A 22,832-nucleotide genomic window follows, 5' to 3' on the forward strand; every position below is an offset into this window, starting at 1 on the left:
GCCGCAGGGCTCAGCTGATTTTGGTAGTGTCCTTTTTACGATTTCTCTGTCACACACACACACACGCACACACACACACACACAAGCAGTCCTCCATCCTCTCACTCACGCACCCTCTCTTCTTTTCACATCTATTCACTCTTACTCAGGACTTCCCTCGCAGCGGGGGCGGAACCGGTTTGTAGGAGATACAACCCCTGAAGGAAGCAGTGGTGGACTATCGCGGAGCCGCAGGAGCGCGGAATTTGACTGGGGAAGAGGGACTAATTTTGAGTTTTCGGCGTTTTTTTCCACACTGGGAGAGGTTGGCCGCTGCGTCATAAAAATGCCGTGGAATCTTAAAACTATAGTTTCGCGCGTGTGTTGCATGCGCTGTTTTCTGCTTTGGATAACACTCGGTGCAACGGTCGTTGAGGGTGTCGGGTCCCAACAAGGGATACCTCTATCTGTGTAAGTGTTACTACTTCTCTGGACAATTTCACCAAAAAGTTTCGTTTTCTGTCGCAGCTTGGACCTGCGCAATGCTTAGAGCTTGCTATGTTATGCTGCTTTTCGTGGAGTTTCAGAAGTGCATGCATTTAACCACCTCTTACTACTGTTTAGTGCACCTTAGAGTAGAACAATATTCTGTCACATTACAGTCGCATTGTATCCCTCTTCTGGTTTGATTATATACATTTGCCATTAAGTCAATTTGCAAAGGATCTCCTGTAGTCAGCTGTAACTCAAAGTTACAGTCATGTCTCTCCATGATGGTATCCAAAAATTCAGTGTCCAGCCCCTGCTCCACTGATTCACACTGCTGTCTTGACCGCTGTTCCATCCTGCTGCCCTGACTGCTGTTTCACCCTGCTGTCCTGACCACTGCTCCATACTGCTGTCCTGACCACTGATCCATACTGCTATCCTGACCACTGCTCCATACTGCTGTCCTGACCACTGCTTCACCCTGCTGTGCTGACCACTGTTTCACTCTGCTGTCCTGACCACTGATCCACACTGCTGTCCTGACCACTGCTCCATACTGCTGCCCATTATGGTGATACAGGTGGATTATGGGGAATACAGCATTCTTAGGGCATTTTCATAGTAGGTACGATTGCGTCGTACCGTGCCTGAGTACAATTGTCCCCCCCTCTCCACTCCCCCGCCGCTCAGCTTTCACGTTAGTAATGTTGCTCTGTACCTGAGTACACTTGCGTATCTCCACACTGTGATGCGGCACCTAGTTGGTTTGCGATCCGCCAGTAAACACAAAGAAGAAGAGTACACCTCACATTCGCATTCTAAATATCAGTCCACTTCCGTGTCTTGGTACAGTAGTTTTCACACCTGATGCGAACCGTACCCGAGTACACATGAACCGTACTCGAGACCACCTTTTCAAGTGGAACCAGGCACGGTTCATTGATCCGCGCCCGGGTACGGTACACAGTGTTCACACTAATCAAACGAACTGGACTTTTGGGTCAAGTGTACTCAGATCCGGGCCCGTGTCCCTGATGTGAAAGCCCCCTTAAATACACTAAAAGTAATTATTTTATCTGCAGCACCTTGGATTTAATGGGCACTAAGTATTAAGTAAGACAATAGCAGCCTCTTGCATGTCATGCTTTGTGTTTTTTCCTCTCAGTGTGTTTGACTTTGTTCTTTTCAGAGTGAAGCTGTGGGCCTCTGCTTTTGGGGGGGAAATTAAGTCCATCTCTGCCAAGTACTCAGGATCCCAGCTGCTGCAGAAGGTACTGCGTGTTTGTCACCTCAGACACACCACTGCAAAGGATGTGATTAGTGTTCACTTGCTATTTCCATCATGGAGGATTTTGCAAGGGGTGCTGACAAGAGTAGTATGCTCATTTATTCAATCTTCACTGAAAGACAATAAAGATTCCAAAACCTGGCAAGATCACAGGTGACAATTTAGTAAAATATTTGAGATAGCATAGAAAAGCACTGAGAAAATTACCAGTATGTTTTATTTAGACGAAAGCACATTTTCCTACATTAAGTACAGTGTCTTTTCAGGTGGGGAGCTTCTGAATGGAAGTACTTTTATTCAGTGTTTTTTTATGATTCTTTGTTTTTTCTATGCACTCTTTTTTTCTTTTTCATGAAGATGTGGTTGATGAGTGAGTCACCACTTTCTCTTCTTTATTATCTTTCAGGAAGAGGTTAAATCAATAAAGGTCCTTTTCAAACTTCCTCAGATCAAAACAGCAGGAAATTAATAGCCATGTTCCACTGTAAACTGTGTTCAATCACTGATTAATGTGTCTGTAAACCAAGTGTGATCTCTGATAACGTTTCCATAAACCATGAGTGGTCACAGATGAAAACCTCTGTAAACCATACCCGGTCACAGATTAAAGCTGAAAAAGCCATAGTCCTCATGCAGGTTTGTGGTGTCAAACCTGATGATGTCAGTCACTAGTCTGTTGGTATAACGGAGTCTTACAAGGACTCCATGGTCACCTGATTACAACCGGTTACACAGCTACTTTGTGGTGGCAACGTAATTTTACTGCTCATTGACATGAACTGTTTATACTGCACACTCCTCTATGAAGGTGGTTCCCTCTACTGAAACTGTGCAGATGAGTGACCGCTCAGGTGTGCAGCGGTAATGGTAGTATCTTTGTGAAGGGTCTGGCACACATGTGAGGGATAGCCGTGATTCTGTCCATGATAACCGCATTCCCAGAATGCCTTTATTGCCTGTGCTGCAGTGCATTGCATCACTCCAGATAAGGGTGTGAGGGTTATCTCTTTTCAACTGCTGCAGGTCTGCCTGCAACACCCCCCAACACCCCCTCCCCTTTTGATAAATCCCACCCCATTGATCACTGTGCGATGAAGAGCACTTAAACCCACACATTATGGAAAATAACTGCATTCCTGAACCATGCTTACAAACACATAAAAATGTGCGTTCAAAATGGGGAAAAATGTACACTTAAAACAACACACAGGAACAGGTGTGACAGCATGTCAGACTAATTAACTCTGCAAAAACTAAGAAGGATTGAAATTATATGGCTCTTTGTGGCCTGTAGGTGGTGATATCATGACCTACTGTTATCAGACTGCAGGCAAAGCTAAGGTTTGAAATTGACACTGATAGTGATGTTTGTACCCTATGTTTTAGACTTTTATATTATTATGGTGGGAAGATCCTCTGTTCTGCACTTATATTTGTGAGTGTATGTTTACACATTCACACACACACACACACACACACTGTGACATCATACACACTCACACTTATGTACACAGATTCATCTGCACACACACACACACATACACACATTTGCAAACAAACACAAACACACATATACACACTTTCACTGTCACACACGCTCACACACACACAGCAGTGGGAGAGTAGTAGTAAGAATATAAGACTGCAAATCTGAAGTCGTCATTGTGGAGTAATGGTTCGAGTGCTGGACTCTGGACCTGAGGGGGCCAGCACTATAGAGAAATTTCTCATTTGCTTGACCACTGTGCTGTAATCCACAGGATAAGGCTGCTGTACAGAGATTGAGTAACACATTAAAAACATACAACTGTGTGTTTGCAGCATAGAGACAATGGATATACAGCACATCACTGTGAAACACAGGCACATCCTTGTGTGGCCATTTTGGTGGAGATAAAACACATCAGTGATTTTCCTTCTCCAATGCTTTTGGGGGTTTATAATATCGTGTTCCTGTTTTTGGAAACCATCTCTCAGGTGACTTTGGGTTTCTCCTTTTCACTGTAGCGTTAGTGTGTGACTGTGTGCTGATTAAGTGGGGTAATTGTGAGGTGGTAAATGTGGTGTATTTGTGGGCTCTCTGCAGCTCTGCGCTGACACTCGTGTCTCAGAGATAAGCCTGCAGCAGCGCCGCTCCTAAACCCCAGATGATGAATGACTCCAGCACTGATGAATATCCACTTTCACTGCTGTTCATCATCACACACTGAGCGCAACCAGCACAGCATTAGAAATAAAACACCCAGCTCCATACAGCCTCTCAGCATCAGTACCTCACTTATTATTACTATGACTGTTATCTGTGGGTGTATGTGTGTGTGTGTTTATGGATCTGTGTGCATGCATGTGCATGTGCTTGTGTACATATGCGTGTTTGCTTGGCCGTGTGTGTTTGCATCTGTGTCTGTATATGTGTGTGCGTATCCATGTGTGTGTGCCTCTATGTGTGATTATATGTGTGTCTGTATCCGTGTGTCTACATGTGTGTATGTATGTGTGTGTGTTTGTATTTGTATATGTATCTGTGCTGTGTGTGTGTGTGTGTGTGCGTGTGTGTGTATGTGTGTGTGTGTGTGTGTGTGTGTTTGTGAGTCAGAGTAGAAAATGAGCTAGGAGGAGCATACTGAGCTGTGCATGAGCTTTCTGGATGTACAGTAGCACTGGCTGTGTTGTGTGTGATTATGGTCACATCTGCAGTCCCATAATTCAGCATGTCAGATCAAAGGCCGTACCTCAGTGCTATTGTGTTCCACTGTTGTGCTATGTCAGTGTTAGAATTACAGTGTTGTACTGTTGTGGTGTTACAGCGTATTACATGTGTCATGTGTTGTTTTAATGCAGTGTTGCAGTGTCTCAGCATTCCAGTGTTGTAATATTATAGTGTCTCAGTAATAGTGTCTTTGTGTTTCAGCATTACATTGTTAAAGCATTTCAGTGTTACAGTGTTTCAGTACTATAGTGTTACAGTGTTTCAGTATTATAGCGTTACAGTCCGTCAGTGTTACAGTGTTACAGTGTTCCAGTGTGACAGTGTTGTGGTGCTGCAGTGTTGCTGCAGCTGAGTCTGTCACTCTGTATGTAGTTCAGTCAGTTAATGTCACTGAAGATCAGCTCATCCCCCTGGCATTGTGGATTCATTCAGAGGCCATCTGGGCTTCAAGCTTCATTTAAAGTCACATTTTAGCAGCCACAGTGGAGCCCCCAGTGATTTCAGGAATGGTCTGGGCCTACCACCATATGTTTGAAAAGACCCTGGCAAGGGATATGTAGTCTTTAACCACCTGTACTGTGAGAACCCTTTCAGCTCTAGATAAAGAAAAATAAATGCACTATGTATGATATTGTGCTGCACATTCAGCACTGTCACAACCAGTGTAGTTTAGTCATGATTGCTTGTGTCATAAATGGTTGAATCTTTAGAGTGTGACATGATGAACCCTGAGTTTCCGTATTTTCCTGTGGGGGGCAGCATCCACTCTGAGGGTTATGGTGTGGTTAAAGATCACTGTAAACGTCAGCCTGCTTCACTGGAGGGACGTCAGCAGGGTCACACGCACACCCTTGCCATCCATGTGACCCATGACATAACTCATTTGGGTGGTGTGAAGGCGGGGCTGTCGCAGAGAAAGAGGCGACCCCTGGAGGGGTCACTCTCACTCTCCCTGCAGGAAACCTGCCCATCTGCAATCACTATCAGCATCAGGCCACAGCCCCTGACTCAATATCACACAAAAGTGTAATCAGATTGGCTGATTAAACAGAGAAAATACAATCATTTAAAGGACCCTCAGCAGTTTGCATTCCCTAATGTCAGCACTTTTGGCCAGGCTCAGCTGGAGAGGTCTGGCTGCCGGGAGCAGCTTCCATCAAAAGCGGCAGCCGTTATCTCCACTGGGCTGGAAACACTGGGTCAATGAGTCATTATTAAGCGCCTTCCACAATACTTACTGATATAGCATCCACAGCAACTGCTGCTCAACAGTATGGAATAGAAAGGAACAGTTCGTTAGATGTCTCTGTCATCCAGCAGATCCTTGGTGATTGATGTCAATTTCAATCAATATTATTTTTGGGTTTATCTGTGTATTTATTTTATAGGCCTGTTATACCATTGGTAGTGGTGGTGGGGGGGTTGATGGGGGGGTGGGGCTCAGCCTGGCCTCCACACACTCACTGAGTCGGAGACGACAGGCGTGAAATTAACTGTTCCGCCTCATCGGAGGTCCCCGTTCCTCTTCTGAAAGAGCAATTTGTCCTCTCCTGTCCAAGAGGGGGGCGGGGCTGGGGATGGGGGGAGTGTCAGAGGCAGAGCTGCGGGACGGTTTCCCTGCAGACCCCTGCAGATGCTCCTGTCTGCCGCATGCCTTTATGCACGCCGCTGTGGGGTTTTAGGGCGTGTTGGACAGAAGCGAGCTGACACCATGTCATAGCATCTCCACTGAGGCGTCGCCCCCATTTCCACAAAACACATCTGAACCCACCTTGAACTCATCTTTGAACTTATCTCACCTTCTGTTGAATGTGTCAGTATGTGGTGTGTGTGATGTGGTGTATTTGTCTTACTGGGATGTTTCTGGGTGTTTTAGGGCCACAGGAGGCTGTGTGTTCCTAAGATAACCCTTATCCCATAAACTGCAGAGATGGTATTATAATAAATTTGCTTTGGTACCTAGAATTGGTCTTATTGTTACTTGTGTGTCATGTAGTGATTCCATTCCAATCATCTTCTGTCCAAGTTCAAATTATCTTCTATCCTTGTTCAAATTATCTTCCATCCATGTTCAAATTATATCCCGTCAATGCATAGCCGTTGGCAGTGAGCTCCTTCCTATGCTAGACAGTAAAGCCTTCCACCAGTCAGATGGAGTACAATCTGGTCCACATGGGGTGTGTGAAATCTACTCCATACTAAGGCGGTGTATTGTGTTTGTATGAAATGTTTTGGTCAGAGATGCAGTGACTCTGTGGTAATGGCACAGGTAGTAGCCCCGCAGCTGTGATTCCTGCACAGTGAAATGAAAAATATTTTTGGTACTTTTGTCTCTGCTGAAAGGTATTGTTTCACTCATCCTCAGATAAATATAATTTCAGGTAATGAATGATATTTAAATTTGCCATCTTATTCAGAGAAATTTAAATGTCATTCAGGGGGAAGTGACTAAGTCCTCATTCCAGCAGGTTCTGTGGAGGGAGCAAACAGGTAGACAGGTAACATTTTCTGTACCAGGTAGACGGGTAACATTTTCTGTACCAGGTAGATGGGTAACATTTTCTGTACCAGGTAGACGGGTAACATTTTCTGTACCAGGTAGACGGGTAACATTTTCTGTGAAGAGTCCTATGTAAAAACTGCATAATAAAATGTTTAAAGAGTGCTTTTGAACATAAGCAAACATTTGCATCTGCACAAACAGCAGAGTCCTTTCAACACAGAGCAATCAAAAGCCTCTACATCCAACATGGTCATAGTTTGTGACAAGAATTTTTCAAAGACATATCTGTTTGAATACTTAAGCTTTATATCTAATGTAATTATAATACTTAAAAGGCAAATGAAACCTATTTATTGGGACTGCTCTTCCTCCAGGACAGCACAATAAACTTGCAATTTAACAATGAAAAAGAAAAGAATAAAGATTTTCCTCTTTTTTGACAGAAATATAAAGAATTTGAGAAATCTGTTCGCATTGAAGAGATTGACGGACTGAAACTGGTGAAAAAGCTGTCGGAAAGCTTGGAGGACATGTTCCACAAGAAAGAGGAAGCCATGAGGGTATGAGCTTTTTCTACTCTTTCAAAAAATGTGACCCACAAACTGTCCAACTTCATTTCCTTTTGAAACATGGGTGGCTGAGGTTGGGACATGGACAGGCATTGAGTAGACAATGTGTTTGGAGTGGTTAGGTGGGTGAGTTTTCTTTTTTTTTTTTCAAAGAACAAATTTTAGTAGACCTGGTAGAAAAATGTTTTGGATTTTTTTTATTCAACAATACAGTTAGTATATTATTACTGTAATGGCAAAGCACCAGCCTATTTTCTCCTGTTAAATGGGACCATGCCCTTGTGCACTGGTAGCTCCCACGTATTTGCAGAGATATTGATGGGTTAATCAGGAACTGCTGCAATATGTTCTTATGCTTCAGCAAGCATGCTGAATTGGGACTGAGAAAAAGTGCACAGAGCACATTGTCACACAGCCAGGGTCTCCAGAAGAACAGAATGCAAGGACTTATTGAGGTGCTGCTTCTGTTGTGGGTTTTAGGGACAACAAAAACAACAAAGGTTTTGGCGATACATTTCTGCCCATTTAACTGAAGAGCATTTTTTGCACAGCTTTGTGGATCAAATATATTTTGTTGAGAAACAAAGGAGAGTAAATTAATCATGTTTTTGATTTCATCAACCAGCTAGGCAATCAACCTACCAATCAAACAAAATTTGCAGCCCTGTTAACAATAGCAGAAAATTCAATTCAAGGAGTATAAAAGTTGTTTATTCTGGATGAATTTTCTGAGTTATTTTCTAAGAATATATTTTAGAAAATATATCCAGAAGTATCAAGATATCAAGAAATATACTTCAAATATGTAAATTGTTATACCATTGAAACTGAAATGAAATGAAAACTCTCCCAGTGCTCCCACATTCTGTGAAGGCATTGCATTTCAATACAGTTATGTGAATAATATCCCCCAGGGGAATAGTGTGATAAATATGATCCAGGGATTACTATAATTAGAGTGACCGGGGGGTTTAGTGTGATTATTGTGATTTGGGGATAGATGCAGTTGGTGACATTCAGATGGTAGTGCGATGTATACAAGGGAAGAAAAAAAAACAGAAATGCAAGATGCTGCGTTCACTTCTTTGAAAGTGACCTCCTGAGCGAAGGAGGTAAAATCATGTTGCTAAAATAAATGCAGTTCAGCGTGTCCCCATTTCTAGTAACTCTGTGTACAGGCTCGATTTATAAAACATCTGCAGGGAGTGCTGGCAGAACTGGCACTGAGCACAAGAAATGAGAATATCATTTTCGCAAAAAAAGGGAATTTTAACATACATGTCCATTGTTATGCATGCAATTTGGCATGTACATTTTGGGCGTTCTGATGGAAATGTCCCAAAGGCCCAAGGCAATTAACAAAATGGTTATGTACAACACAATTGCTTGATTTGCAAAATAGGTATGGAAAACATGTCATAAAATATGTCTTTGACTACATGAAAAAAGAATATTGCCTTTGCTTGAAGCAACTGAAATTCATCTCTGAATAGACTGAGCAGCAGTTCCCTATTGTATAACACTGAAACATTCTGCAATAGTGCAGTACCCTTGTGAAATACTGTTCTGAAATATTATATTTGTATTATAGTTTCAATTTCTCTTAAATCCAAGTTTTAAATGCAAATGTTTGATTTTTTCTTTTTTTGGAATCTGAGAGTGCTGACATACTACTGGCAGTTAATTTCCACAAGGTGTTAAAATAAATTAAGTTTCTTTGCACTAAATTCTGATTTTGTTTATGTTGCAACAATTGCAAGACATGTTTGACAGTTATTAATTGCAGTTCCTCTCCTCCAGTGATGACTCCAGCGTGTTTTCAGTCTGTACAGTCCATTTTTGGCAGTGCTCACCCCCCCCCCAAAAAAAAACAGGACAGCATATTTGTAAGATGCAGATATTGTGTAGAGGGGTAATGTGTCTAACCCTGTCCATTCACTCTCATACATAACCCGTCACTCATATTTTTCTAGTGTCAAGAAAGGAGGTTCCAACATGTAATGTAATCCAATATTTTTTACAATTTCTAAAAGTGACAAAAATCCCTGAAGACAAAGGTCATGGGTATTTTGGTGTACAATTAGCTGCATAAATAGCCTCAGAAAGAGTACAGTGGTCTGCCAGACCTTACTGAAACAGCCCTGCTTGGAATTGAGTTCTCACAGTGCTGGTGTAAAACTGAAACAGTTCAATTAAGACTGTAAAGCATGGAGCACTGCAAAACATGTCTGCAAGTTGCCTCAAACAAACATCACTGTGTTTTCATCTTTTCTCATTTAATCTGAATCTGTTAATTCTATCAGATTCCATAGGTGAAAGACCCTGTTGTCTGTAAGGCTGTGGTTAATATAAACATGTCCAGTTCAGAGGGCCTCAAGACTTTGTTCTTTTTACCTGACTTTACCTGATTCTACTTCTGATTCTTGATTCTATCATATACCCAGGCTGATATGAAATCTTTTCTACAGGGAATTTTAACATCTCTTGATTCCCTTCCTCTTTAGAAACATTTTTCACACCACAGGAACAAACATTTCTTACTCACGAGGCAAATGCACATGTTGACATCTGTTTACACATTTAAAGTAATTAAGTGATTTGATTAAAACAAAAGGAAGCACTATTATTTAGTTTATTCTTATTTGTAATTGAAGTGAAACATGATCAATTACTAATATGCTATGACTAATGTGATCAGGCATTTGTACACATCATCAGATGCTGTTTGTATTAATTATAATACAATGAATAACATCTGATAAAATCATAAGGCCACATAATAATACTATAATAATGAGGGTATAATTAAGCAGCAGTATATCACTTAGTTTACCTTTTGCATTTGATTGCTGTTCAAAATTTAGAATTTTGAATAGTATTTTTGTTTTTTAAGCTGACTATTGTAGTTTCATCTGAAGCAAATTAATTTATGAACTTGGTTTTTAGTTTTAAATTAAACTCTTTAATCATATTTTAATCCATGTTCTATTTCTGTTAATAACTGAACATTCTGTGTGTGTGTGTGTGTGTGTGTGTGTGTGTGTGTGTGTGTGTGTGTGTGTGTTCAGCGGTTAGTGGAAGCAGCTGAAGAAGCAGACTCACAGCATGAAGAGGATCCTGACCTGCAGGTGAGCAGAGCCATCGTTCATCACCCTGCAGCAGTCAGGGTTTACTATAGGGTGCTGTTCAGGAAATTGCTTTGTACTTTTTTACATCACAAAGTACTCATCTAGGGTCAGATTTCCTTATGACAATTCTATCCATAAGCATTATAAGCTAAAATGCCAAAGTCATCCTAGATCAGCATTTGGGGGCAACTTCTGCCCAGAGCCAGTTGTTGTTATATTTGGAAGAAGAACCCAAAATGGTCACTGTACTGTACTCTTTTTTGTTATCAGCAGAATCCATCAAACAGCAGTGAATAATTAAAGAAAATGAGTAATCAACCAATACATCTGTCAGCAAATCAATATGTACACCAGTAAGCCAATATGAATACCATCATGCCAAAACTTACACGACCAGACCAATACATACAAACAAACACATACGCCAGCAAACCAACATATCTGTTGGTAAGCCAATGTTTAAACCAGCAAACCAATACACTCATTGATAATCTTAGTATATTCAGCTAATTTTATGCATGAATCAGCAAATCTAAACAAGCAAACCAATAAAGCCAGCAAAACAACATATCCATCATTAATCAGAAATTTGTAACATCAGACAAATACATTCCAATTACAAATATAATACAAGCCAATAGAAAAGCAGCAAATCTGTACATTTCTTTATCTGTCAAAAAGAATTCCAATAGATCACATACATTCCTGAACAGCACCCCACAATTGAAGCTGCATGTTTTACAACATTTCAGCAACACATACAAAGCCTCTGCACCATCTAGCAAAAACTGACATTACATTGGTCCCCAGGAGTTTCTCAACAGCCCTTTCCAGGGGGCAAGGAATCATTTTCCAGTATTCCTGGTTTTTCGATTCCCTCTGGAAAATTCCCTGTGTTCAGCATTTTGTGACAATTGAAAATACGCACTTTAAAAAAATAAGATTTCATTGATTCCTTTGATTGGATTAAGCACCATGGATAGCTCCCAATAAAATGCTGTAACTCATCACTCCTAAACACTGCCATCTATGGGCCAGAGAGTGTGATCACAGAAAAATAATTTGCAGCCATGACTAGGATTTATTTATTATTAAGGTGGTGTTTTTTTTTTACATTTTAATCTTATCAGCAATAAACAGGTGCATGGCATTGGTTCACAGATAAGCTGAAACTACTAGCATGCCTTAACTGAACCCTGGTGCATGGCATGACAAAGTGCACACTTGTGACATACCTCATGCAACTGGCAGCACAAACTATTCAACAATGAAAAGGACCATTGGTATTGACCATTAATCATTGATATTTGCTTTCCTTGAAATTACATGAATTGCAAATAATCTCTATGGAGAAACTGTGGATTTGGGATTGTACTTTTAACGTAGAGCAGCAGCAAGGATGCAACGCATTGTGACTCAGACCAACTGTCCAAAGGCTCCTGCTCTCTCCAGGGACTTCACACTTTTGGGACCTCTATTTTTCCCTGGGGCCTCACGCTCTCAGAGCAGCTGACCAGGGGTCTCTCTGTTAAGTATAGGGTCTATGTGGTGTGCATTTTTAGAGAGACAGACAGCAATGCCATGGGGCAAGCAGGATTTCAGAGGGGTGTGTAGAGACAGAAGCAGCCATGGTATCTCCAGTCCACTACAGAGAGGGTGCATGCATGAGAGGGAGGCAGCACCTCAGCATGAATAACAGCAATATTCACTTTGTGCAAACAGAAGCTGGACTGTTATACTGCTGTATTTGAAACCCGATTGTGTGAGTGTTCAAGAGTGAGATATTCATTAGAAGGCAGTGTCAAATGTTTTAGACTCAAACGCTTTAAACGCTGGAGACCTGTGGTCATTAAGCTAGACAAGAGCCAGCATCAACACATTGATCCTAAAGACATCACACTGAGTCACAGTATAACGCATGCATACACATTCACACACACACACACACACACACACACACACACGCACACACACACACACGCACACACACACAGACACACACACACACAGACATACACACACACACACACAGACATACACACACACACACATGCACTCACAATGATATAGAGCGCTGGTTCTCTTTCATGGCTTTGACCTCTGTGTCCTGGGACAGTGTGACAGAGGCCTTTATGCGGTTAGAATTAACAGTGCTGTGAAACTGAGAGAGGGTTTTGTCTTTTATTACTGTCAAGCTCCATTAAAATCAATCAATTCCTCCTCTCAGACCCAAGGAGTCTTATCAGAGCCCAGCTGCTAGGGGGATTGCTGGTATTTTGAGGTGGGGGGGCGGGGGGTTGGGATGAGTGCCGTGTTCCATCTCCGGTGTGGGGTTGGGGGGGGGGGGGGGCGCACTGCGGGAGTCCTTGGTTATTGTCTCTGAGTTACCCGGTTGTGTTTATCGCCCCTCTGTCTTCGTGCCGCGAGGTTTCCGTTCCACTCTGAGCGCGAGGAGCGGGGATTTCAGTGACTCTGAAAGCGCTGCCTGGAAGACAGTGATAAATGAGGCTCTCGCGCGCTCCTCTCTCTCTCTGCATTCCACTTTAGCACCTACCCGCAACCGCTCGACTGCAAACCCTTCACACTCACGGACACGCGTGCTAGCAAATAGGCATCTTTTTATAAATAGGTTTTATTGCATGAAAGAACATTTCATATTTTATTAAGTACAATGCTACATCAGAAATTTTGTTTAGTCATGTGATTAACATCACTACTAATTTATCTGGGTTTTTAAATAAATTTACATGGCAGTTTCAGGATGCTGTAATCAACAGTGAGAAAGCAAATGCATTTGCTTTAAGTGGTTTACAATTAGAGCCATTGTTACCATTTTATTAGATGTGTTTATTTATTCATAATTATTTTTCATTTACAGATCTAATGCTATTTAATATAAGATACCCTGGATAAAAGCATATGTTACAGAATATAATAATTGCAATAATAATAATAAATTATGAAAATGCTGTCAGAAATAAAAATAACAACAACTACAAAAACATGGTAACAGTAATAATCATTCGTTACACGGTAAATATATACCTTAAGGCAACATTGAGTGAGACTTGAAGAGAGCCCCCTCTGGGATTATAGGAGAGAGAGACCATATATTGTGACACAGACTAGTAATATTATCAGCCCTTCATTTATAGAGCAGCTCATTTACTGCTTCTTTACTCAGTTATTATCTCTTCACTCAGGCCTTGTATTCATCAGACATATCTTGTCTCCACAGAGCCAGTACTGTTCACTGTTTAAAGGTTAGTTTAAGACAGACAGTGTGTAAAAGGCAGAAACTAGGGATTTAGATGGTTAGACTGGGGGCTGTATTTTGTATACACCTGTATATCCTTGTACAATGTTTCATTGTATTACATATGCATGTATGTCTCCTGTCTGTTCTGAGTGAAAGTCTCTTCCATTGATTACATGTGCTTCCTTGATGCTATCTGTTAACAGACAGGTGGTTCTGAAACATCACATTATGGAATGTCTTCGTAAAGCAGGCCGGCAGGTTGCGTGGATTGGCCTGTTACGCCCCTAGAGAAAGACTTAAACCAATCCAATTAGGAGCATGGTTAGTGCAGTCCACTAATCAGGGCTCAGACTGCAGCGTCAGACTATTAATGCGATTTAAAGAGAAATACACTTACAGAGCAGAGTTCCTCAGTTAGATAGACAGGCACAGGGCTATAGTGATCAATATGTCACACACACGCACGCACACACAGTATATTTATTTGCACAGGGAAGCTGAAACAGTGCCTTCTTCAGGTGAGGCAGAGAGGTCTCTGCAGTGGCTATGGTGCATAGACAAGTCTGTTGGAGGTCTCTGGAGCTGCACACGGTGCGTCTGGGTTGAGGGGTCTTGGTTAATGACCTCGGCTCAGAAGGACTCATATGAAGCTGGTCAGTAGTGCTGAGTGTGGCTATTCTCTGGGCATCAGCTGGGCGCCCAGGCATGATATTAAGTGTCAGCAGTTGGTTTATGATCTGCGAATGTCAGTAATGGCCACGTTTCAGCCGATGCGCGCTCCTTTACACTGTGTCAAGAGCCCCTGTGGAGCTCTGGGAAGTCTTTCCTCGCTAACGCAGTGATATTAATATGATATTAGTATAATATTTCTTCTGCCAAAAATGTTTCCTCTCCACAAGGTGCAGTTTCACCTCACTGCAGGACTGTCATAACCCCTTACTCTCCCAATTACTGACCACCGCCTCACCGTAAACAAAGCACCTTGAACTATGAGGATACAACATGTACAATTTTTAAAATCATGTTAGGAGAATGTTTATTATGGTTTACCTGTGCTGCATTATTGGAAGGGAGCCAGTTTCCACTGCAGGCCTTGGAAGTGTGAATGATTGAGAGCTTTTTGTTCATTCTTTAGGTCAATCTACTGCTCTTTCTCACTTTGTCTCAGATTCAGTTTCAAATTCAAATAAGCGTTATCACCACAGCAGCACACAGGTGTACAGTATGCTTCAGGCTGTGGCACTTGGACATATATTTCTCTTTTGCTCTCTCACTCAATCACACAATCTCTCTGTGTTCTTCTCTCATTCTTCCCCCACCCCTAACCACACACACACACACACCTACACACAGATATGCACATACTCAGTTCTGCACATATGCACACAAACACATCCAAATCAGAACTCTGGTTAGTAAAGTTCCTTCCAGCTTGTGTTATAGCCTTCTCCTGCCCCTGTTGAATATGTGTTTTGTTATTTTTTATGACCAGGAGAAATTGAGAAAATATGTTTATAAAAGATCCACATTCATGTGTGTGTGTGTGTGTGTGTGTGTGTTAGTAAATGATAATAGAGGGCTGAAAATGTGAGAATAGTGGCCATTCATTATTTTAATTGCATTAATGCGATTATTTATTTTTTCATGAACTTAATTAAAAATAAAGATGGGTACACGGACTGTTGGCTTGATGGCAGTTGCTGTGCTGGAGTGAATAACTGCAGAGAATATACCAGCCTGTTTTCAGCCTTGCAGAATGGGTTCATACTCTGCTGTAGAAGGCACAATGAGAACACGCACTAAAGTTTATAATGGGAAATGCAGATGCGGTTTAATGATGCCTAAAAGTATTTACCAGAAGGTTTTCCTGTCCCTTTGGCATTTGTCGTCAAAGATGGCGATATGGACAAAGTGTTTTATTTTTCCTCTCTGAATGTCATTAAAGTGATGCACAAGAGGACATTGTCACAGTACTGTTGTTAAAATCAAACATCTAAACGTGCCTGGCCTTAAGGAGGTGGAAAGCGGGGTACACTTGATTATTTGGTAAATATGGTGTGTGAGGATAAAGCTTATAGGTATCAAGCTGTCTAAATCATACTTTACATCTCCTTTTCAAGGAGTGATTTATGTGTTTTTCATGGCTGCCTGAAGTTCATGCACTACCCAGCACTCAGTGAATCTTACTGCTGCAGCATTCTGACAGCTAGCCCATGACATTTCCAAAAGTGGCCGTAAACTTGCTGCAACAATTGAACCCCCCCCCAATGCCATCGGTCGCTTGTCCTCCTGCTACAGTTGTTTTTACATTGCATTACATTGCTGGCATTTAGCAGATGCTCTAATTAAGATCAGCTTATATGGGTTACATTTTTTTTTACATTACCCAATTATACAACTTGATATGTATGGTTGCAGTTCTGGGTTAAGTACCTTGCCCAACGGTACAACGGCAGTCCCCCAGCGGAGAATCGGACTGGAATGCTTGCTGCTGCAAGTTCTGCTCCTTACCATTATTCTAGGCTGCCATGTTTGTCGTCTTCTCTCAGGAAGAGTCTGGCTCTAGACTTAGTTTCCCCAGGAAGAGCTTCACATATATTTCAAACTGCACTTTCAAATGGAATAATAACAGAACAGCGAAGTGTCAGAGAACAGGCACAAGTGCCTTAGAGAAGAAGATTAAAGTAGATGAGCAGCATCTGTTATCCTATTATGTAATCACTTACACATAATGTCATGACCCTAGTCATGAATCCTTTGGTAACTGTGGGTTAGGGTGGAGAAACGGTGCTTTATCAGGACAAGTGGAAATCAGGGGAAAATACAGGAGTGTGCTTAATTGTTGAAGGTATTGCATGGAAGAGGGTTTGTGTTGGCACTCAGCTTTCAGTGGCTGCCTTACCGCTGTCTGCATGACAGTTTTCATGCATCTGTGCTGTGCCTACAGTCATTGTTGGGTATCCCATGTGTGCATGTGCGTGTATGTTTGTACATGTATTGCTATGTGTCTGCATGTATTAATAAAGTATATGTGCATTCGTGCATATGCATGTGCATGTGTGTGCATGTGTTCATGTGTGCATGTGTGTGCTTGTGTTTGTGTGTGTGTGCATGCATGAGCATGTTTATGTGTATTTGTGTGCATGTGTTTGCATGGCAGCTGTGTTATCAAACCGCTGCAGATCTACAGCTTTTGATGTGCTTTTGTTCTGTCTCTGTTGTGTGTGTTTGTGTTCTCTCCTCAGTATGAATACTTCAATGCTGTGTTAATTAATGAAGTAGATGAAGAGGGCAATTATGTGGAACTGGGCAAGGAGTTCATTCTGGAGCCAAATGATCATTTTAATAATCTGTCAGTCAACTTGAGCCTCAGTGTCGTTCAAGTCCCAACCAACATGTACAATAAAGGTACGTGTGAAGGTGTGCGTGATGGGGAAACGTGTGTGTTTCATGGGTAAAAGTATATGTGTAACAAAGGTGTGTGTGAAGGGTAAAGGTGTGTTTTATGGATTAAAGGTGTGTGCATGATAAAGGTCTGTGAAAGATAAAGGTGTGTGTTGGTGTTTCTGAGGGAAAAGGTTTGTGTGCCAAATAAGTGTGTGAACACAAAAGGTGTCAGTTATGGGTAAAGGTGTGTCTGAGGGGTAAAAGTGTGTGTGAGAATGTGTGTGATGGGCTATAGATAGGGGCCAAGGGCTTAGGGGAGAAATGGTAGGGGGTAGTATGTTGTAAAGGAAGTGCTGTGAGAGAGCAGGGCCCTGGTAGTTGGATGTGAATCTTTTTGTGGCAAATCATTCTGTTTGCTTGTGGGTGTTTGCTTTGGTTTGAAGGTTGTTGTGGGGAGAATGGCCTTTCAATGAATAGAGAGAGAGTTCTGGGCTGGTGTTTGATTTCAGAGAGCAATAGAAACAGGAGCCGTCAGAAACGAGAGGCAGGTTATTTCCTCAGAAGGCTCTGCACCTGCGTCAGCTTCTCTCTCCTTTTGTTTCCTTTGATGTTGGATGGATTTTTACCTCTCCGTATCATCAGGAAAACAGCAGGGCTGACTGGGGCAGACAGCCATGAATCCTGGATCTGTTGTGGGAGTGACACTTTAATTCTGCTGGCATCCATCCTCACTCTTCAGCCCAGAGAGAAAAGGGAATAAAAACAGCCATTAGTATTTCGACAGCCCCCTCAGGTCAAAAGGCCACTTTTACTTGAATGGCCTGAATGAAGAGAATGAGGAGAAAAAGTCTCTTTTATGCTTTCTTTTATGCCTTGATTAAATTTGTGCTGCATTTCATGGCCAAGCAATTGGAATGAATTTTGCAGTCACACCAAGGCAAAGCCCATAGGTGAAAACACATGAGGCTAAAACTGAATCTATGCAAAATAGACAGGATCAGATGTGGAAGTAAAACTTGCTTTTGGCTTTTAATAGCACTGCAAATGAAATAAGAAATGTCTTTGGCATGTACACTGAAACACAGTATTTACATGCAATGAATACTGATGTACTACTGATGAATTAGACTGGTGCTGGATTTGGTGTCTGTGTAACTGATATCCCTCCAGCAGAGATTTGCTTCTGATCTCATAGAACATCACACTGTCCTCCTGGAGGCAATGGTGCTCTTCTGATATCCATCAAGTTCTTGAACAGGGAAATGGAAAATATAATAAAATAATTACTTCTGGATATACTTCATTACATTTTGGTTGTTTTTTAATGCTGTAATGTCAGCAGTCTGCTTTCAGGCTTAAATCTGACACATCCCCACACATGTACACACATATACACATGTCCAAATACTGACACAAAGCAAAGTGTGTTTCTCCAATGGAATAACAAACTGAACATATTGCACACATACAAATTCACATGAACACACACACACACACACACACACAAGAGAACACACACATACACACACACACACACACACACACAGCCACACAAGAGAACACACACATACAGTAAAACATTTCACTTACTGCAGCTTTGTCAGACTGATATAATGACTATATTAATTGTTGGTTTATTTCATTCCTGGACAACAAACAATGATTGCCTCTGTAACATGGTTGTGTAATGGTTTGATTAGCACTGAACCATGTTTCTCTTCCTCCCTGCCAGATTCTGCCATAGTGAACGGGGTGTATTGGTCTGAGGCTCTGAATAAAGTGTTTGTGGATAATTTTGAGAGAGACCCATCGCTAATATGGCAGTACTTTGGCAGTGCTAAGGGATTCTTTAGACAGTATCCAGGTGAGTGCTGTGTTTGTGGAGAGAAAAAGAAATTGAGTTTTACTGTAGGGTATGTTAAGTCATACTATAGGGAATCTTGAATTACACACATGTATTACAGCATGTGTGCACTGGTTATCTCAGTACTGTTAGGCGGTTACTCGTGATAAAATGTGGTCAGCAGTGTCCTGTGTGCACGGGTTTTCATGCCACTTTGTTAAACAAACTTTGTACTCGCTCTTTGTAAGCCGCTCAGGGTAAGTGTCTGATGAAAAAATGTAAAAATGCAAATGAAAAGTTGTCATTGCAACATTATTGAAAATATGTTTTGGAATCTTATTTCCAGGTGTAAAGTGGCATTCAGATGAACATGGAGTAATCGCCTTTGACTGTAGGAACCGCAAATGGTGAGGACTGCCTCTGCTACATCAATTCTTTTTTATGCTCATGAGAATCGTTAATACTTACAACCACTGCTTACACAATGCCTGCTGTTATGCCTGCCCTTGCCAGGTACTGTAGACAGGTAACACTGTTTATGACTGTGTTATGACTGCTATCAGTCCTGTGAAGACCACACACCGGTGACCTGATGGGGTATGTCTGTGCAGGTACATCCAGGCAGCGACATCACCGAAAGACGTGGTGATCCTGGTGGACGTCAGTGGCAGCATGAAGGGCCTGCGCCTGACCATCGCACGCCAGACGGTCTCATCCATCCTGGACACGCTCGGGGACGACGACTTCTTCAACATCATTGCCGTGAGTCTCCCCCTCCTCCGCCATCCCAGGGATCTCCGCTGCATATACAGGACCATAGATGTTGAAACACATTAGAAAGACGGGGTAATCAAATCCAAACCACAGGATGATGTGGTGAACGCTCGGTATGATTCAGCACAGTCCGTCTCATGGCACGCGTATGTGGAATGAAAAGTGGTCAGAGTCAGGCCATCAGAGGTCAGTTTGTCTTTGGCAAAGGGGCAACTGGTGAGCTGAAGTCAGGCTGGGGGGAAAGAGCAGAGAGCCAGCAAGCACAGGGCTAGAGCATCCAAGTGGAGTCCAGCAGCTGTGATCATCCTGTCTATGCTGGGGGCATGTGTCACTGTGCAGCTCTGGGGCCTGGCTTATCCCTGCTGTGCCTTAGTCGTGTCCTCCCCCCCCCCCCTCCCCCCTCTCCGCTGGAGTCATATTCCAGCCTAGTTTCCTTTTACTGATACCACACCTGACGACCTGGCTGTGTCCACCACATTTCAATAACAGCGCGTGTGCTGACTGAGTCGCTTAAAAGTCTCTTTTATCAGTTTCCTGATATTATCTTAGTAATATTCAGTGTTCTGTGTTTCGCCGTTTGGCATTTAGTGTATGGAAACTCCTTGTGCGTGTAGTTGTTAATGATGTTTTTGCGAGTAGACACAGCAGTTCTGCCCGTGGTAGTCTGGACTCCAATCAGTGACACAGGGAGCCTCTTTATTATCATTATTCTTATTGAGTCAGATGCTAGTATGCGGGGCTATCTTTAGTTTAGGAGTAAAAGCATGTCCTTGAGGCATCAGTGCCACTCCACACAGCTGGAACTGCAGGAAATGATAAAGTGCAGAGCCAGCAGAATAAGGAATTCTGTTTGAATGTACCTGGAGATGTAATGTGCAGTCATGTGTTAAATGAACAGTATTATGTGTGAGAGGCAAGCTGTCACTCGCATTTTCCTCATAAATTGAAGCTGTTGTCATGACTCTGTGAAAAGCAGAGCCTGAAAAAGAACAGCAGAATTATCCCTGTATGGAGCCAATGAAATGTGTGAGAGTATCAATCACACCACTCCTTGCCTGAGTGATCATTGACATGTGTATGCGCGCGCGTGTGTGTGTGTATGTGTTTCTTGCAGTACAACCAGGAGATTCACTACGTGGAACCATGCTTGAATGGGACACTGGTCCAAGCAGACCAAACTAACAAAGATGTGAGTTTAAAGCATAATTCAATCTGTATACATGTGCTGCAGTTCAGCAAATTACAGAATGAAGTAGAAGTTGCTGTATCTCTTTATGTTGGGATAGAACATCCATCTGTTCTTTTTTGTGCAATGCTGTGACCAGAGGCTGAAAGCACCTCTACAGCCTGGGGGTGTCATCTGTGCTGATATGTGAAACACATTAACCTAGCGGTGACCCCTGCTGGGTGGAGGTCTGCATACCTCAAGCAGAACTGTCACTCCTTACTTTCTGACAGGCTTTATTACATCAGACTGTCATAACCACAGAGTGACAGAGTGTGAATTTACATTGACTTTACTATGCTATCCACATCTGTGAGACCTACCTCACATACACGCACAAACACATGCACACATGTATGCACATTTGCACACACACACACACACACACACACATAGATACACAAACACCCAGTCGTGTGTATGTGCACACACAAACATATCCAAATTAGAACTTTGGTTAGGAAAGGTCTGTCCAGCTTGTGTTATAGCCATCTTCAGGCTAGAGTCAAATACTGTCTTCATCAGTGAAACACTTAGTACATGCCTTTTATGAATGTAGTTATTTAGTGTGAATAGCATTAGTGAATGCACTTCTTTCTGCTCTGTCTCCATGCATCCACCTCCCATACAGCATTTCAGAGAACATCTGGACAAGCTGTTTGCCAAAGGAATGGGTTTGCTTGGGAACGCCTTGACCGAGGCTTTCACTCTCCTCAATGAGGTGTGTGTCGTTGCTCCTGTCTGATGTCACTGTTCATTTGTGATGTAATTGCTCTTGTGTGATGCCATGCTTCTATGTGACATCATGGCTCTTGCGTAGTACAGCTGCTCAAGTGTGACACCATTGAGACCAAGTGATGCTATTGTTCCATTATGATGTCATTACTCAAAAGTAACAAAAGTTTCAACACCAAAGAGCAGAGTGCTGAGAACATAGCCACAAATATATTAATATACTCCCATCAGTGTTGTCCAGCTATGCTAGATGATGTTCTATGTGAAGATGTAAAATCTGTCAGGAGTTTTGCAAAACTTTTTCAGTTTCAAAGTTTCAAAATATTAGGAATTGTGAAAAAAACTCCTACTTAATATGATTACATATTTGTTAATTCATAGCTTTGTATAATTTTTCTATGACATTAAGCAATACTTACCTTTTATTAAGCAAAGATAAGTGCTAATGTGCATAATTCTTTTCCCTTGTCGTAGATGGTTGATGGTGGCTCTGAGACTGTTTCAAAGGTTACCTCTTAGAAACAGTAGATTTGAAGACAGCGCTCAGCTTTCACTGTGTTGTGGATCAATAAATCACTTAATTACCATCATTAATCTGAGCAGATAAGCTTCATTTATAGAGTGTTGTAATTGCAGGTATTTGTAACAAAATAATCTTTTTTCCCCTGGCAAGTTCACTGTATTGCAAAGGAAACAGGCTGCACCCCCCCCCCCCCCCCCCCACACAATGATTACAGGCTTACAGAGAGTTAAAAGGCAGTAGAATGTGTGCACTCTGGTGTTCTGCAGCTTTGGATCAATATTACCATTACCACTATTATGGCTGCTTTCATCAGCATGAAGGCAGCATCCTCTGAATATTCAGTTTAAGGTAAAGGGCACCTTTACTGTGATAAGGAGACTACATGTTTTAAATGAACATATACCTTTAATGTTGTCCATA

General features: G+C 42.0%; 1 protein-coding gene across 1 annotated transcript in view; it reads left to right on the top strand.

Annotated features, from left to right (window-relative positions):
* Positions 1-367: 367 nt before the first annotated feature.
* LOC118778990 (voltage-dependent calcium channel subunit alpha-2/delta-3-like) overlaps positions 368-22,832 on the top strand; it is a 42,383-nt gene continuing 19,918 nt past the window's right edge. The window contains exons 1-10 of the mRNA XM_036530795.1: positions 368-450; positions 1,658-1,739; positions 7,413-7,529; positions 10,607-10,666; positions 17,171-17,333; positions 19,045-19,176; positions 19,502-19,562; positions 19,767-19,917; positions 21,044-21,118; positions 21,786-21,875. Coding sequence (XP_036386688.1) covers positions 368-450; positions 1,658-1,739; positions 7,413-7,529; positions 10,607-10,666; positions 17,171-17,333; positions 19,045-19,176; positions 19,502-19,562; positions 19,767-19,917; positions 21,044-21,118; positions 21,786-21,875 — 1,014 coding nt within the window. The remainder of the gene's footprint in view (positions 451-1,657; positions 1,740-7,412; positions 7,530-10,606; positions 10,667-17,170; positions 17,334-19,044; positions 19,177-19,501; positions 19,563-19,766; positions 19,918-21,043; positions 21,119-21,785; positions 21,876-22,832) is intronic.

Source organism: Megalops cyprinoides, chromosome 6 (genome assembly GCF_013368585.1).
Source record: "Megalops cyprinoides isolate fMegCyp1 chromosome 6, fMegCyp1.pri, whole genome shotgun sequence".
NCBI lineage: Eukaryota > Metazoa > Chordata > Actinopteri > Elopiformes > Megalopidae > Megalops > Megalops cyprinoides.